Source organism: Gopherus flavomarginatus, chromosome 2 (genome assembly GCF_025201925.1).
Source record: "Gopherus flavomarginatus isolate rGopFla2 chromosome 2, rGopFla2.mat.asm, whole genome shotgun sequence".
Taxonomy (NCBI): domain Eukaryota; kingdom Metazoa; phylum Chordata; order Testudines; family Testudinidae; genus Gopherus; species Gopherus flavomarginatus.
In genome coordinates, this window is record NC_066618.1 from 5,617,303 (window position 1) to 5,631,523 (window position 14,221).

At 49.9% G+C, this 14,221-nt stretch overlaps 1 protein-coding gene across 7 annotated transcripts in view; it reads right to left on the bottom strand.

Annotated features, from left to right (window-relative positions):
- The window catches only part of NBEAL2 (neurobeachin like 2), a 198,360-nt gene that overhangs the window by 117,354 nt on the left and 66,785 nt on the right, over window positions 1–14,221 (bottom strand). For 6 of the 7 annotated variants that reach the window (XM_050942379.1, XM_050942375.1, XM_050942372.1 and 3 more), the window contains exon 2: window positions 12,696–12,784. In XM_050942379.1, coding sequence (XP_050798336.1) covers window positions 12,696–12,784 — 89 coding nt within the window. Of the gene's footprint in view, window positions 1–12,695; window positions 12,785–13,156; window positions 13,198–14,221 lie in introns of those variants that run through there. The other variant, XM_050942377.1, reaches the window with a different exon arrangement.

Consider the following 14,221-nt stretch of genomic DNA (forward strand, 5'->3'; position numbering starts at 1 on the left):
CCACCTCCCCATACCCCCAGGCAGCAGAGCTCTATCCAGAGATGTCACAATTTAACATCCTGGCCAGGACCTAAGGAGCAGCTAGGCTCTTTGGATGCCACCGCCGCTCATTTGCTTGGCAAGGGAGGTGGGAGACACATATATGATGCGAGCAGCCCTTCCTCCATGGCAACGATTCATGCCAGGACCAAGACAACGGAGCAACAATCAGGTGGAGTCTCCCTCTGGCCAGCTGGCCTGTTGTTTCATGCTGCTGCCACCATTTACCATCCCCACTGCCATCCATCTAGGTAGCACCAGCAGGTTATTTGTGCCCACCAGTCCAGTTCTCTTTTCAGGGGCCCGGGGCGCCCTTCGTCACACAGCAGCACTGCCAGGCAGCTACAAAAGGATGGCAAAGCCTTTGATCGTAGGATCTTGGAAAGACACTGGCTCGGGTACAGACTTTCAGCTTAACTGCAGTACAAGAGCTCAGCTCGGTGGGGTAAATCCATCATCCCGATAATACACAGCATGCGCCTTGGCTCCAGAGTTCACCTCCCTGCTGCAGAATTTTGTTCCAGGGTGCACTGTGTTTTAAAAGTATGCTTCTAGCCTTCATGGCTATGAGATACCCTAGCCAATATGAACCTCTTTGTGAACTGATGGGGTAATGTCTGCCTTAATCTGCAGAGAGCCTGAACCAATAGCTCGGAGAGGTGTGAACCATCCCATTCATCTTCATCAGCGCTCTATGGACACTTGCGGGGACTCTGTAGCCCCAGAGAGTTTGGCATTTAAGAACATAAGAACGGACATACAGGGTCAGACCAAAGGTCCATCTAGCCCAGAATCCTGTCTTCCAACAGTGGCCAGTGCCAGGTGCCCGAAAGGGAATGAACAGAACAGGGAATCACCCAAGTGATCCATCCCGTCATCCATTCCCAGCTTCTCCCCCCTCCCCAGCATGAGATGAACTTTGCTGCAGCAATGTTTTATTTGACCTCCCTGTCTACAACTGTTTCCCTCTCTGCAGCTTCCCCGCCCCCAATCCAAGAGGCAGCGTGAGGGGCTGTTCCATGGGGCAAGACAGCAGGATTCAGGGCACTAGAGGTAGCTGCGAGGGAACAGGAGAAGTCAGCTGCATAGGCTGGAGAACTGGGCACTTGGAAAAGAGCACAGGAACCCAGGCTGGGGGCGGGGGGAGGAGAATGAGTCACTGAAGCCAGCTCCAAGCTCCCCTCTTCCATAGCACACATGGGGACGGGAGGAGCTTGAAGGCTCCCCGATTGCAGGGGGCTGGGGGGGATCTGTCTGCTGCAGGCCTGCCTGGGGACACGAAAAGGTGGAGGGGATCAGAAGACCTGGCCGCATAGCCATGGTTATGCAACACATTACTGCAACTCTGGACAATATTGTGCCAGAGATAGGGGAGAGTAGTGAAAAAACCCATCCTTGGACAATCAGAGTTTAGACAGATTAGTATCTGCACGCCACAAGCAGGGGGGCAGAATGAATCATAGAATCTCAGAACTGGAAGGGACCTTGAGAGGTCATCTAGTCCAGTCCATTGCACTCAAGACAGGACTAAGTATTATCTAGACCATCCCTGACAGGTGTTTGTCCAACCTGCTCTTAAAAATCCCCAATGATGGAGATTCCACAACCTCCCTGGCCAATTTATTCCAGTGCTTAACCGCCCTGACAGTTAGGAAGTTTTGCCTAATGAAGGGTCTATTAGGAAGATTAGCCATTTTTAGTCACTTACTTGTACTGTAAGGGTTGTTCTTCCAGATGCCAACGCTGGAGAATTTTGCCTAGCAGTACCCGTAGCCCCTCCCTTGGCCATGGAGCACAGACTCCAATGCAGATGGGACAGAGGGTGGGTTGGGGAATATACGTCTAATTCACATCTCGAAGAAGAGTTAAATACATGTCAAGTAACCATTTTTTCTTCTTTTTCGAGTAGATGCGGATGTGTATTCCTTGTAGGTGACTCACAAGCAATACTAGCAGGAGGTGGGGCTCAGAGTTCATCTAAACAAGAACAGCCTTCCCAGAATTTGCAGCTGAGCTGGATGCAGTCGTAACGGCATAGCGGTTTGTAAATGTACATACAGAGGACCACGTGGCAGCCCCGCAAATGTTCCATATAGGAACGTCACTTAGAAACATCATCAGTGTGGCCTGGGACTTCATGAGATGAGCTTGCACCCTTTGAGGGGACACATTCGGAGACACATCATATGCGGTCATGGTACAGGAAGTTATTATCCACCTGGAGATTGTCTGTGCAGAGACTGCTTGCCCCTTCATTCCGTCCACATATGAAGCAGATAGCATAAAGAACAGAACAGTTCAGTCCAATCCAGGTAAAAAGCCAAACCTGGCCTGACATCCAACGTATGAAGATCCTGCTCGTCTGGGGTTGAATGCAGCTTAGAGAAAAAACACTGGGAGATGTATATCTTGGTTTAAGTGAAACCGAGAAACCACTTCAGATTAAAAAAAACAAAAACCCTCAGGATGCAGCTGCAGGGCTACTGTGTCTTTTGAAAATTGCGTGCAACGATGTGCCACCCTCAAAGCCTGCAACTCACTCTCCCGCTGGCAGATGTTATGGCCACAAGAGGAAAGGAGAGAGTTTTCTGACATGGAACGGAGAGAGAAGACGTTGCCAGAGGCTCAAACGGAGGGCCCGTAAGAGCCGCTAAGACCATACTAAGATCCCGCAAAGGAACCAGCTCTTTAACTGGCAGGTAGAGACTAGTGATTCCTTTCAAGAGCCTCTCTGCCATGGAGTTTGAAAACACCAACTTCCCATAGATAAGTGGATGAAATGCTGAAATCACCCCAGTGGACTTGTAATGAACTAAGTGCAAGACTGGAAGACTGAAGGTGTAAGAGGTACTTCAAAATGTCCTGGCTACAAATCAACTTCAGTTTAACTCCCTAGGCTAACGACCACATGGAGAACTGCTTCCACTTGGCCAAGTAGGCCACTCTGACGGAAGGCTTTCTACTATTAGGCAAGAACTGGGCTTGTTTAATCTGCAGAAGAGAAGAGTGAGAGGGGATTTGATAGCTGCTTTCAACTACCTGAAAGGGGGTTCCAAAGAGGATTGAGCTCAGTTGGTCTCAGTGGTGGCAGATGACAGAACAAGGAGCGATGGTCTCAAGTTGCAGTGGGGGAGGTTTAGGTTGGATATTAGGAAACATTATTTCACTAGGAGGGTGGTGAAGCACTGGAATGGGTTACCTAGGGACAGGGCCGGCTTTAGAAAGTGCAGGGCCCAATTCAAACAGTTTCGATAGGGCCCCGGCAGGGATGACTTGGGGAAAAAAAAAACAAACACGTGGGGCTTGTACTCACTGGGTGGTGCTCTGAGTCTTTGGCAGTGGGTCCTTCACTCGCTCCAGGTCTCTGGCGGCACTGAAGGACCTGCAGCCGAAGTGCCACCGAAGACGACCCAGAGCAAGCGAAGGACCTGCTGCCCAAGTGCCGCCGAAGACCCGGAGGGAGCGAAGGATCTGTCGCCGAAGTGCTGCTGAAGACCCGGAGCACCGCCAGGTAAGTAAAAATTATAAAGGCTTCTCTAGCCAGGGAAAGGATTCTCACTGGGCGCGGGGCCCGATTCGAGTGAATTGGGGGAATAGGCCTAAAGCCAGCCCTGCCTAGGGAGGTGGTAGAATCTCCATCCTTAGGAGGCTTTTAAAGCCCGGCTTGACAAAGCCCTGGCTGGGATGATTTAGTTGGTGTTGGTCCTGCTTTGAGCAGGGGTTGGACTAGATACCTCCTGCGGTCTCTTCCAACCCTGATATTCTATGATTCTGAGATTTGCCAGATTGCCTCAAACGTCACTCCTCCTCTAACCAGGCAGCATCCACACCATGAGATGCAAGGAGCTGAGCACTGGATGTAAAACTTGACCATAACACTGAGTCAGGAGGTCAGGGTGAAAAAGAGGTATGGGAGGCTGAACTGATAAATGTGAGGCGGTCAGAGAACTAACATTGTTTCGGCCATGCTGGAGCAATGAAAGCGAGCTTGGCAAGGTCCAATTTCAGCTTGAGAATGACCGGCGGGATGATCAGCACTGGAGGAAAAGCATACAGGAATGCCAGTTCCAGCTCAGGTGAAAAGCATCAGTCAGGGAGCCTGGATTGAGACCCCTTCCAGAGCTGTACAGCCTGCATTTCTTGTTGCGTTTCATGGCAAACAGGTTGATCGTCAGAATGCCCCAAACTGCAAAGATGACCCGCAGGACCCTGGGCTTCAGAGACCACTCATGATTCAGGGAGAAATTTCTGCTGAGGCCATCCGCCAGGTGATTCTGGATCCCAGGTAAGTTATCGGCCACAGGGGTAACGTTTTCCCTGATGCAAGACTGCCAGAGCCTGATCACCTCCCGACACAGCATGTTGGTGTGTGCTCCTCCCTGTCGGGGTCACCTAATATGTCACAATGGCATCGTGAGTATGGAACTGCTGAGTCCCTGATGTCATTTCAAAGGGCCTGACAGCCACTGTAGCTGGCACAAAGCTCTAGGACATGGAGATGCAGAGAAGCTTCCTTCCACAGGCCTTGAACTTTCAGCAACCCCAGATGTGCTCCCCAACCTATGAAGGATCCACTGATGACTACAGTCCTGGGCGGAGGGGACCAGTGAAGGTAACACCTTGACATACATTGCACTGAACCATTAACCACCGTACAGAGTCCAGGATCAGTGGAGTGAGTCGGACCAGTCTGTCTGTGGGATGACTGTTTAGATGATGGCCTGACTTCAGCCACATTTGAAGAGGATGAAAGCACCATCTGTTAGACTGGACCTGTGTGCAAGTAGCAATATGATCAGCAACCTCCAGCATACGTGGGCTGTGGTTGAGGGGATAGACTGCAGCTCCACACATCGGTGGCGAATTTGCCTGGAACTGGTCAGTTGGCAGAAACACCCTTGACCTTGTAGAGTCTAGCAGGGCCCCAATGAACTCAATTCTTCGAGTAGGAACCAATATTGATGTTAAGAACATAAGAACGGCCATACTGGGTCAGACCAAGGGTCCACCTAGCCCAGTATCCTGTCTTCTGAAAGTGGCCAGTGTCAGATGCTTCAGACGGAATGAACAGAACAGGACAATTTATTGTCTGATTCACCTCCTCTCGTCCAGTCCAAGCTTTTGGCACTTAAAAGCAAAAGGACAGCTGGAGCATGGGGTTGCATCCCTGAGCATCTTGGCTAACAGCCATTGATGGACCTAGCCTCCATGAATTTATCTAGTTCTTTTTTGAATCCTGTTATAATCTTGGCCTTCACAACCATTTACCCCTTTTTCCAGACAATTTAGGACTATGTTGAAAAAGCACAGGTCCCAGTACAGATCCTTGAGGGACCCCACTAATGACCTCTATCCATTGTCCCTGACAGGACCTTCCCATTTTTCCCATGATGGCTCTCTTTGCTTAAGAGCCTTTGGTGAGGGACCTTGTCAAAGGCTTTCTGAAAGTCCAAGTACACTATATCCACTGGACTGTCCTTGCCCATGTGTTTGTTGACTTCCTCAAAGAATTCTAATAGATTGGTGAGGCATGATTTCCCTTTACTAGCCACGTTGACTTTTCCCCAACATACTGCATTCTACTAGGTGTCTGATAATTTTGTTCTTTACTATCGTTTCAACTAGTTTGCCTGATACTGAAATTAGCCTTACTGGCCTGTAACTGCCAGGATTGTCTCTGGAGCCATTTTTAAAAAACAGTGTTACATTAGCTATCCTCCAATTATCTGGTTCAGAGGCTAATTTAAATAATAGGTTATATGCCAGTTAGTAGTTCTGCAATTTTATCTTTAAGTTTCTTCAGAACTAGTATTTTAATTTGCTGTTTAACTTGTCAATTTGTTCCAAAACTACCTCTACTGACACCTCAGTCTGGGACAGTTTCTCAAATCTGTCACCTGAGAAGAATAGCTCAGATGTGAGATTCTCCCTCACATCTTCTGCTGTGAAGACTGTGGGGAAGCTAAATAAATTCTTTGCATCAATGTCCTTGTCTTCCTTGAGTGCTCCCTTTTAGCACTTCACTTGCTCAGTTGCCTCACTGATTGGCAGGCTTCCTGCTTCTGAGGTACTTAAAACTAACAGCTCCTTTCTATTTTTCTCAACAGGATTTCACTTAGTCCTGCCATGAGTACCGGAGACTGGACTAGGTGACCTCTCAAGATCCCTTCCAGCCCTATGTTTCTATTATTCCAATTTTTAGAGGAAGTCTTTTTGTCTCTAACTGCCTCTTCCACTCTGTTTAGCCATGGGGGCATTATTTTCATCCTCTTACTGTTTTATTTGAGATACACATATAGCATGAGCATCTATTATAGTGCTTTAAATTAGGGGTGTCTGCAGCTTGCAGGCATTTCACTCTTGTGACTGCTCCTTTTAATTTCCATTAACTGGCCTCTCATTTTTGTATAGTCCCTTTTTGAGGTTAAATACTAGTGTGGTGGTTTTCTTGGGTATTCCCCGCCCCTCCCCAAAGGAATATTAAATTTAATTACATTATTGTTGCTATTACCAAGCAGTTCAGCTATATGCACCTCTTGGACCAGATCCTGTGTGCCATGTGTCCCAGAAGCTGTCATTAATGGTGTCCAGAAATTCTCTCTCTGCATCCCATCCTCAGGTGACATGTCCCCAGTCAATATGGGGATAGTTGAAACCTGCCATTATTGGAGATTGTTTTGGAGTCTAATCTCCTGAGCATTTCACCATCCTCCTCAGGTGGTCGGTAGTATATTCCTATTGCTACACTCTGATTATTCAAGCTTTCCATTGATGTTTAGGATCCTAAGATGAGACCTAAAACAGTTGAATAAGCTTAGCGTGAACTGAAGCTGGAGAGGGGATTTCTCCACACTGATCCTGGCGTGACACCGAGGAGCGGCTGTACAGACCTGCTCCATCCCCCGTGTGCTGGAGAGAGAGTACAGCACCAGTCAGCACTACTCTTAGAAATGAAGGAAGAGTCTCCCTGAGCCTTGGAGCAGTTCTGATTAGTCTTATGGGACCTCCTCCTCCTTCTCAACACGCTAGAGGAGGGAGAACTCCACTTCCTCTTGGACAAAACAACAGGGTCTGAATGTGGAGTGACATCACTTGCTGGTTCTGAAGGCGACCACCGATCAGATGAGGGCCTTGATGCATCAGCCACACGTCTAGTCATCCGAGGCCTCTTTTGGAATGACTTACAGATGGAGCACCGTTCCTTAACATGTCCTTCACCAAGACACAAGCACCTTGGGTGGGGATCACAGGCCCCAAGTCAAACAATGCTTGAACTACAGTGAGAGCCAACTACTCTAGACGCACTTAACTAAACTGAATTTACTATTAACTAGAGGGGGGAAAAAAGCCCTCAGAAAAAAAAGAGTGGAAACATGACGTGAACACACCACACCGAGCGCCGACTCTAGCTGTGGCTGGTGAGAAGGAACTGAGGCAGGTCGGGGTGGCAGCACCCTTACATAGTTAGGGGAGGAGCGAGGGCCACAGGGCACGGGCATCCCCCTACGGGTACTGCTAGGCAAAGTGCTCCAGCTTCAGTGCACTGGGTGTGCGCGCACCGACACGGAATACACGGCTGTCAGCATTGTGCTGCCATTCGCAGGACAAGGGCTAGCAGCGAGCAGAGCAGAGTGACTGTGCTCCAAGCCCGACTCCAAAGGCCGGGGGAGGGGAAGGTGCAAGGAACAGGAAGAGGAGTACGCCAACAAACAGTGTCTTGGGAAACTGTGGGACAGCACGTACGCTTCAGAAATGCCCCCAGCTTACATTGTTGCTGGTGCATTGCAGGCTGCGTGGCACTTATGCAAATAAGACTTTGCCCAGAAGCCTCTTCTTTCTGGCCTAGCACAAATGTAAACACGCTGGCATGTCTCTCTCAGCGGAGAGGCACTGAAGATAGGGCATGCCAAGTGTCATTGATAAAACCCCTGAAAACACCCTCACTAGACCGAGCTAGGCAGAGGCTTAAGACAGCATCCCTTGGCAGGGGATTACGGCTGCTTGATCTAAAAGCTCAATGAGATGCCACTCACAGCTCTATCTCCCACTCCACACACAGCCACCTTCCAAAAATAGACTCGCTCAGGATCCAACAGGCTAAGCGTGGAGCCCAGCCCCAGAGAGCAAAGGGATTTCTCTGCAGCTGAGCTCAGAGGGAGATAAGAGCCAGACACATTCTTCCCAGCCCCAGAACTCAGATTAACTAGCGTCGCCAGCAGAATTTGAATGGCCCAGTGGTTAAGGAGGCTGCCTGGGACTCTGAAGAGCTGGTTTTGAGCCTGTGCTACACCATAGTCTTCCTATAGTGTGAAGCTGATTCAAGATGGTAAGGCAGTCGGGTACTGTGTAGTGGGGACTCTGTAAGTACACAGTCCTAAGTATGCACAACGGCCTCAGGGCTCACATCTGCTTTATATCTTATGTACCAAAGCTCATGCTTCAGGGATTCAGCCGGCCACTGGCAGAGGTCAGGAAGGGATTTCCCCCAGTGTACTCTGGGAGGGTTTTTTTTGTTTTGTTTTGTTTTTTTTTTAAACTCCTTCTGAAACACCAGAGATTGTCATGGTTGGAGAGGAGATGTTGGATGCGGAGAGTCAGGGCTCTGAGATGTTACCAAGCATTCTCTCTCTCAAGGGCATGGCTGGCTGGTTCTTGCTCACGTGCTCAGGGTCTAAGTGATCACCACACACGGGGTGAGGAAGGAATTTCCCCCCTGGTTAGATTCGCAGTGACCGGAGGGGGGAAGAAGGGGAGGGTCGGCCTTGCTCTACAGTGTGGGGGTGAGGGCCACTTGCCAGGAATAATGGATGTATCTCAAAGATTTGCCTGCCATTGCAGGGGACTCACACATTGGTGCACCTCGATCCCCCTTATTCTCTGCCTGTGGCGCATAATAGCCTTCTCTTCTGTGGGCTGTGATACTTTGGCCTAATTCAGTTGGGGGGTGTGTGTGTGTGTGTGTGTGTGTGTGTGTGTGTGTGTGTGTGTGTGTGTGTTGGGGGGGGCTGGTGGCCTGTAATAGACAGGAGGTCCCTTAAGGCCAACTCCATGACAGTCTTTCTTCTGGTCTTCCCCCACCATAGCTAGAGAGGTTGTTTGCCCTGCAGTTTGCACAAGGAAACAGAACTGACTAATACCCCAGTACAAAGAAGGTGGCAATGTTATCTCCATGGAGAGCTCCTTGCTGTCGCCATCTCCCCATGCATGGAGCAGGGAAGTCAGCTCTCTGTCATCCTGCCCCACCCCCACAAGAGAGGAGGAAAGCCACCAGGAAATTGCACTGATGGTTGGAAGATGCGAGGACAGATTGTAACGTTTCGTCCGCTTGCTGCAATAGAACAAAGGGGTGTGGAAATCAACACTGTGTCAGTGCTAACCACAGGCAGAGGGAGAGAGAGGCACAGCCACTGCATGATCTGAAACCTGGAAGCAAAGGTTTCCACAAATGGCTGCTTGGAGTTCAACTATCCAGGGCCTAATTGTTAATCTCACCCAGGGGCCCAATTGTGGTTACCTGCATGAATCTGCACTGACGCTAGCTTGGGTAAGAGTTATCAATCCACATGCTTCAGGTCATAAAACTGACCACCAGAATGGGTCAGGAAGGATTCAGTCATATAAAAACAGCATTGCTCCAAAGGTCAGATGCATTATGGGCTTCATCCTGAGTCACCTTATTGATTTTAATATGTATTGCAGGTGCTCAGCACCTTTCAGGATCAGGCTCTGTACTGTGGAGAGGTGGTATAGGACTTCCTGTCAAGCTTCAGTTATTGGCCAAAATTTGAGCAAGGGACGGTGGGAGCGTGAGAAGAGTTTCATCTGAAAGACAACCCACAATGAGCACAGTCTGGCTTTACTGCTTCAGAGCTGGTCAGATCCTCTCCAAGGGGTGAACATAATCCTCAGCCATGCAGTCAGGTTGCCTAATGGGCAGAACGCCTTCTGACCTGCCAGAGGTTTATTCCAGATCTCTTCATGGGCACTTTCCTAATCTCAAAGCCTGGGGCAGTCCCAACCCATCTTATGCCCCTTCCACAACTGGCCAGTGGAATGAAGAAGCTGGAGAGTCCAGATTTTAGCCTCCTACAGCAAGTACGTTTAAATCCACCCCGAGGCACCAAGGCAGGAGCGCGTGAGAACTGTGGAAGCTCCTCTCTACTCAAATGCCAGATGTACCCCCTGAGGGGTCAATGCAGGGAGGTAAGAGTCCAGGAACCAGCCACACCACAAGCCAGACACTCAGGCAGGAGACCAAGGACTCAGGATCCTCCAGAGTCTCAGAAATATGCTCCTTGATCCTACAGAGGCTGCAGGAGCTGAATCAAAGAATCTAGATCAGTTGGCGGTTGGGGAGAGAACTCAAGAAAAAGGCCAACGCACAGCAGGGAGTGCTGGTAGCGTCAACAACAAGGTCAGCTGCATAAATGAGGCAGAAGACGACTAGTGAAACCTCCTTCCCACCATTCCTGAGCCTGGCACGCCCTAAATCCAATTCCTCCTTTTGCTACACCGAGGTAGCCCAATGAGATTACAGGTTTTAATGAACACATTGTGAAATATTTCCCAAAGCACAACCACAGGCGTGTTCCACTTGTGCATAATGCCGGCCGAGAAGCAGCCGCAAATGGCATTAAGTGTAGATTAGCTGATCGTTGACAGGGCGAAGTGCAATTATTGCATAACAATTAGGGGACTTGCTAAATGCAGCCAATATTTGGAGCCTGGCTTTCCTTCTGCCTTAAGCCATCCAGATTGGGCTCCATTTCCCCAGCATAGAGCTCCTGGATCATCACTTAGGAAGTATGACATGATTAATCGTATCTATAGACATGGGAATACCCATGACCAGGGAGAACAGGAGCCCAAGACTGGAATAGCAGGGGAGCTGTGGGTCAGGGCCGAGTTACAAACACAGAGCTCAGCCAGTACAAGCACTGAAGCACAGAGGAGCAGAAGGGAAAGAAAAGCTTTAATGGCTACAGCTGCCTGCATCACGTCTAGCTACGAGTCCTGCAGTGGAAAGTCACCCAAACAATTTACATCCCTGCCCCTCCTAAACAACGCAAGCAATGAAGCATGTGGGATTTCAGGGCACTGTTGTGAGTGTAAATCCCTCACGCTTTCAGCCGGCTGCCCCCATTCTGTCTATTCCCCAGGACAGAAGCAGCTCTGTAATTGGCTGCTGCCTCTGGAGAAATTCTGCATTAGGTGGAATTGCATTAGGAGGAGGTTTTTGAGCACCCCAAAGCCACAAGCGATGGGCACTAGCAAGGTGCACCATCGCCCATAGGTAGTGGGAGCCGCAGGACACAATGATGCACATCCTCAGTCCTGTCCTGCAGGAAGATCTTCTCCAGAGTTAGCAGTCAAGTCTCACCCTCCTGCACGTCCCATCTAGAGAGAAGGCTTCTCTTGCCTGGGACGGATGGTGGAGAACAGGCCTGGAAACAAATACAACCTGGGGGGAGACCGTGGGACCCTCACTTCCACTAGGGCTTCCAGGGAACAGCAGCTAGCGCAGAGCAGGGGAGGAACATCCTTCCTGTGAATCCTTGTTAGATTCGCTATTATTGCACGCTCCTTGGGGCAGGGACCTCCCTTCCAGGTAGTACACCGAGCACAAGGATGCCTCCACATTAATGTCACGAGGCAAGGTCATGAAGCTCTTCCTCCTGGAGAAGTGATGCCTGCACCCTCAGGCGGAGGAGGATTAGAAGCCATCTGAGGTGAGACAGGGATAGTTCTTGGGATGGATCACTGGCTACAGTGCCAGTCACCTGCAAGGTGCTGGATCTGACCCGAGCAGGTGGCTCTTGAATGTTGCTGTCGCCTGGTTTCACGCTAGCAGCTGAGCAGCGATGGATAAGGGGGACTGAGTGCAGGCCCTGGAAGGAAAGGGTCCACTTCTCAACAATAACCCTTAGTGGCACTAATTGGCCCCTTTCCTGGCAAGAGAGCAGCTAAAATCCGAATGGGCCATGGAAACTGGCCCCTCCTCTGCCCTGGGTGGTGGTCAGTTTAGGACAAAGCTCAGGCACATTTGAGAGGACAGCACAGGGGAATCTCATGCCACCATGGCTTATGCTGTTCCTCTTCACAGATTTTTGTTTGTTTGTTTTATTTTAAGAGCCGGAAGGTACCATTAGGATCATCTCATTTGACCTCCACCATAGCAGGCGAGAGAATTTCAGCCAGCACTTCCTGTATCAAGCCCCTAGCTTCTGGTTCAGTGAGAGACTATTTTAAAAAAACGTCAGGTGACAGTGAACCGTCTGTGTCCCTCGGCAATGGTCAGTTCCCCTCACTGCTAAAAACAGCGTGACTTGTCGCTAGGCTGAATTTGTCTAACACTGCTTCTCGGCCACTGGCTCTCATTATCTGTGGGTGTACAAAGTAGTCTCCAGAGACGCTATTGTTCTGGCACTATTCGCCCAGCACTCAATTCACAGTGGTTTAAGGAATAATATTAGACAGTAATCGGTGAACCCCTTAGGCAGAGAAACAAGTGAAGGCACCGGCTTCCCAGGAGAATTTGTTCCATTCGATCCAAGTTCTTTAACTGGCCATGTGATCTTCAAGAGTTTGCACTAACTAGCATGACCACAACACAGCCCCCAACCCAGAGTTCAGAGAGGGGGAGGGGAGAGACTCACCTCCTCGGGTCCAAAGACTGCACCGTGATGATCTTTTCAAAGTTCATGACAAACGCCTCCAGCCACTGCTGCAGGTAGGTCAAGTCTTTCTAAAAAGATAAAGCGAGGATGTGGTGAGAAGTCAGGAGTAAATATAAACCAAAGGTTACCGCCACATACACAGAGCTGTGAGCTGAAGAGACAGGCCTGAAAACCCTCAGACTTCGGGGGGAGTTAGAAACAGAGGCAATTCCAGATTCAAGCTTCCCACACCTTGACTGATCGATGAGAGTGCAGGATACACAGCGCTGCAGAATCCATGATAATTCCAAGCATTCCGTATGTACATGCAAGAGGGTCACATGGTCACGGTCAAACTGCCGGACAGATTTGGGGGCATGCAGGAATTGCCTCCCCAGGTAAATTGGCAGAAACCTTGGGGGGTTTCTTTGCCCTTCTCTGAAGCATGGGGCATAGCTCACCCGCGAGGCGCGACTGGGCAGATCTCACCTCATCACCTCCCTGCCACTGCCCAGGCACTGGTGGTCCCGCCATCTCTCCTGTTCTCTGTCTGAGAGTTTAGTCTCCCAAGGACTGATGTGAACTGAAGCCTTTGGGCTCAATATAGGGGTATACTGGTGAAATTGAATGGCCTGTGATGTACAGGTGGTCAGACTAGATGATTTAAATGGCCCCACCTCAGCCCAGAGCGATGGACACCCAAGCCTGGCTAGGCTGACAAGTCACATGATCAGCAGCCCATCTCAGTCCCCTCCATTATGACACAGCCCCTTATATGATAGGAGACACATCCGGGAGGGGAGCTATTACCCAGCAGCCAATCACCATCAGTCTTGGACCCCCACTGTCCACTCTCAGCAAGGCTGACCCAGCCCAGCATGTTCTGAGATGCGCACGGAGCTCCAGGAGCTTCACTGGGCACCTCACTGATCTGACCTCCAGGGGCCCGGTGTGCTCGACAGAGAAGTTCTGCTCCAGTATCCTGGGCTAGAATTTCCCCTCTCCTCCTCAGAGAGGCGTTACACACACACAGGTTGGTCGCTGACCTTCACCCCAGAGAGGGCTGCCTCTCAGCAGCGCTGCCCGTAGTTTGTAGAATGTGAGGCTAGATTTCAAAACAGATGCCATGCAAGTTGTGCAATACAGTTATTACTACACACACTTTTTGGAACAGCCTTTTGCCCTCAGCAGCCCCAAAATGAGACAGTAGCACTCTGCCTTTTGTAACCCTGGCCCTTTTAGCAGCACATAGAGCACATAGGTGAAGTGGGCCAAGTCCTAGCCCCCTTCTACTGCATGCTGGGTTTGTTTTCTCCAGATGTCAAACTCTGATGGGCAGGTTGCACATCTAATCTATTCGCTATGAAGCGCCATGTACATTTACAGCCCAGTATTGTATAAAGTGTTTATTAAACTCACTCCAACTCAGAACACAAGCAGTAACAAAGCAGCAAACTCAGGCTCCACCGTAAGTTAATATGATCTTAAAATCCTCACAGGATGGTCGCACTCATGCCCCCTGTTTG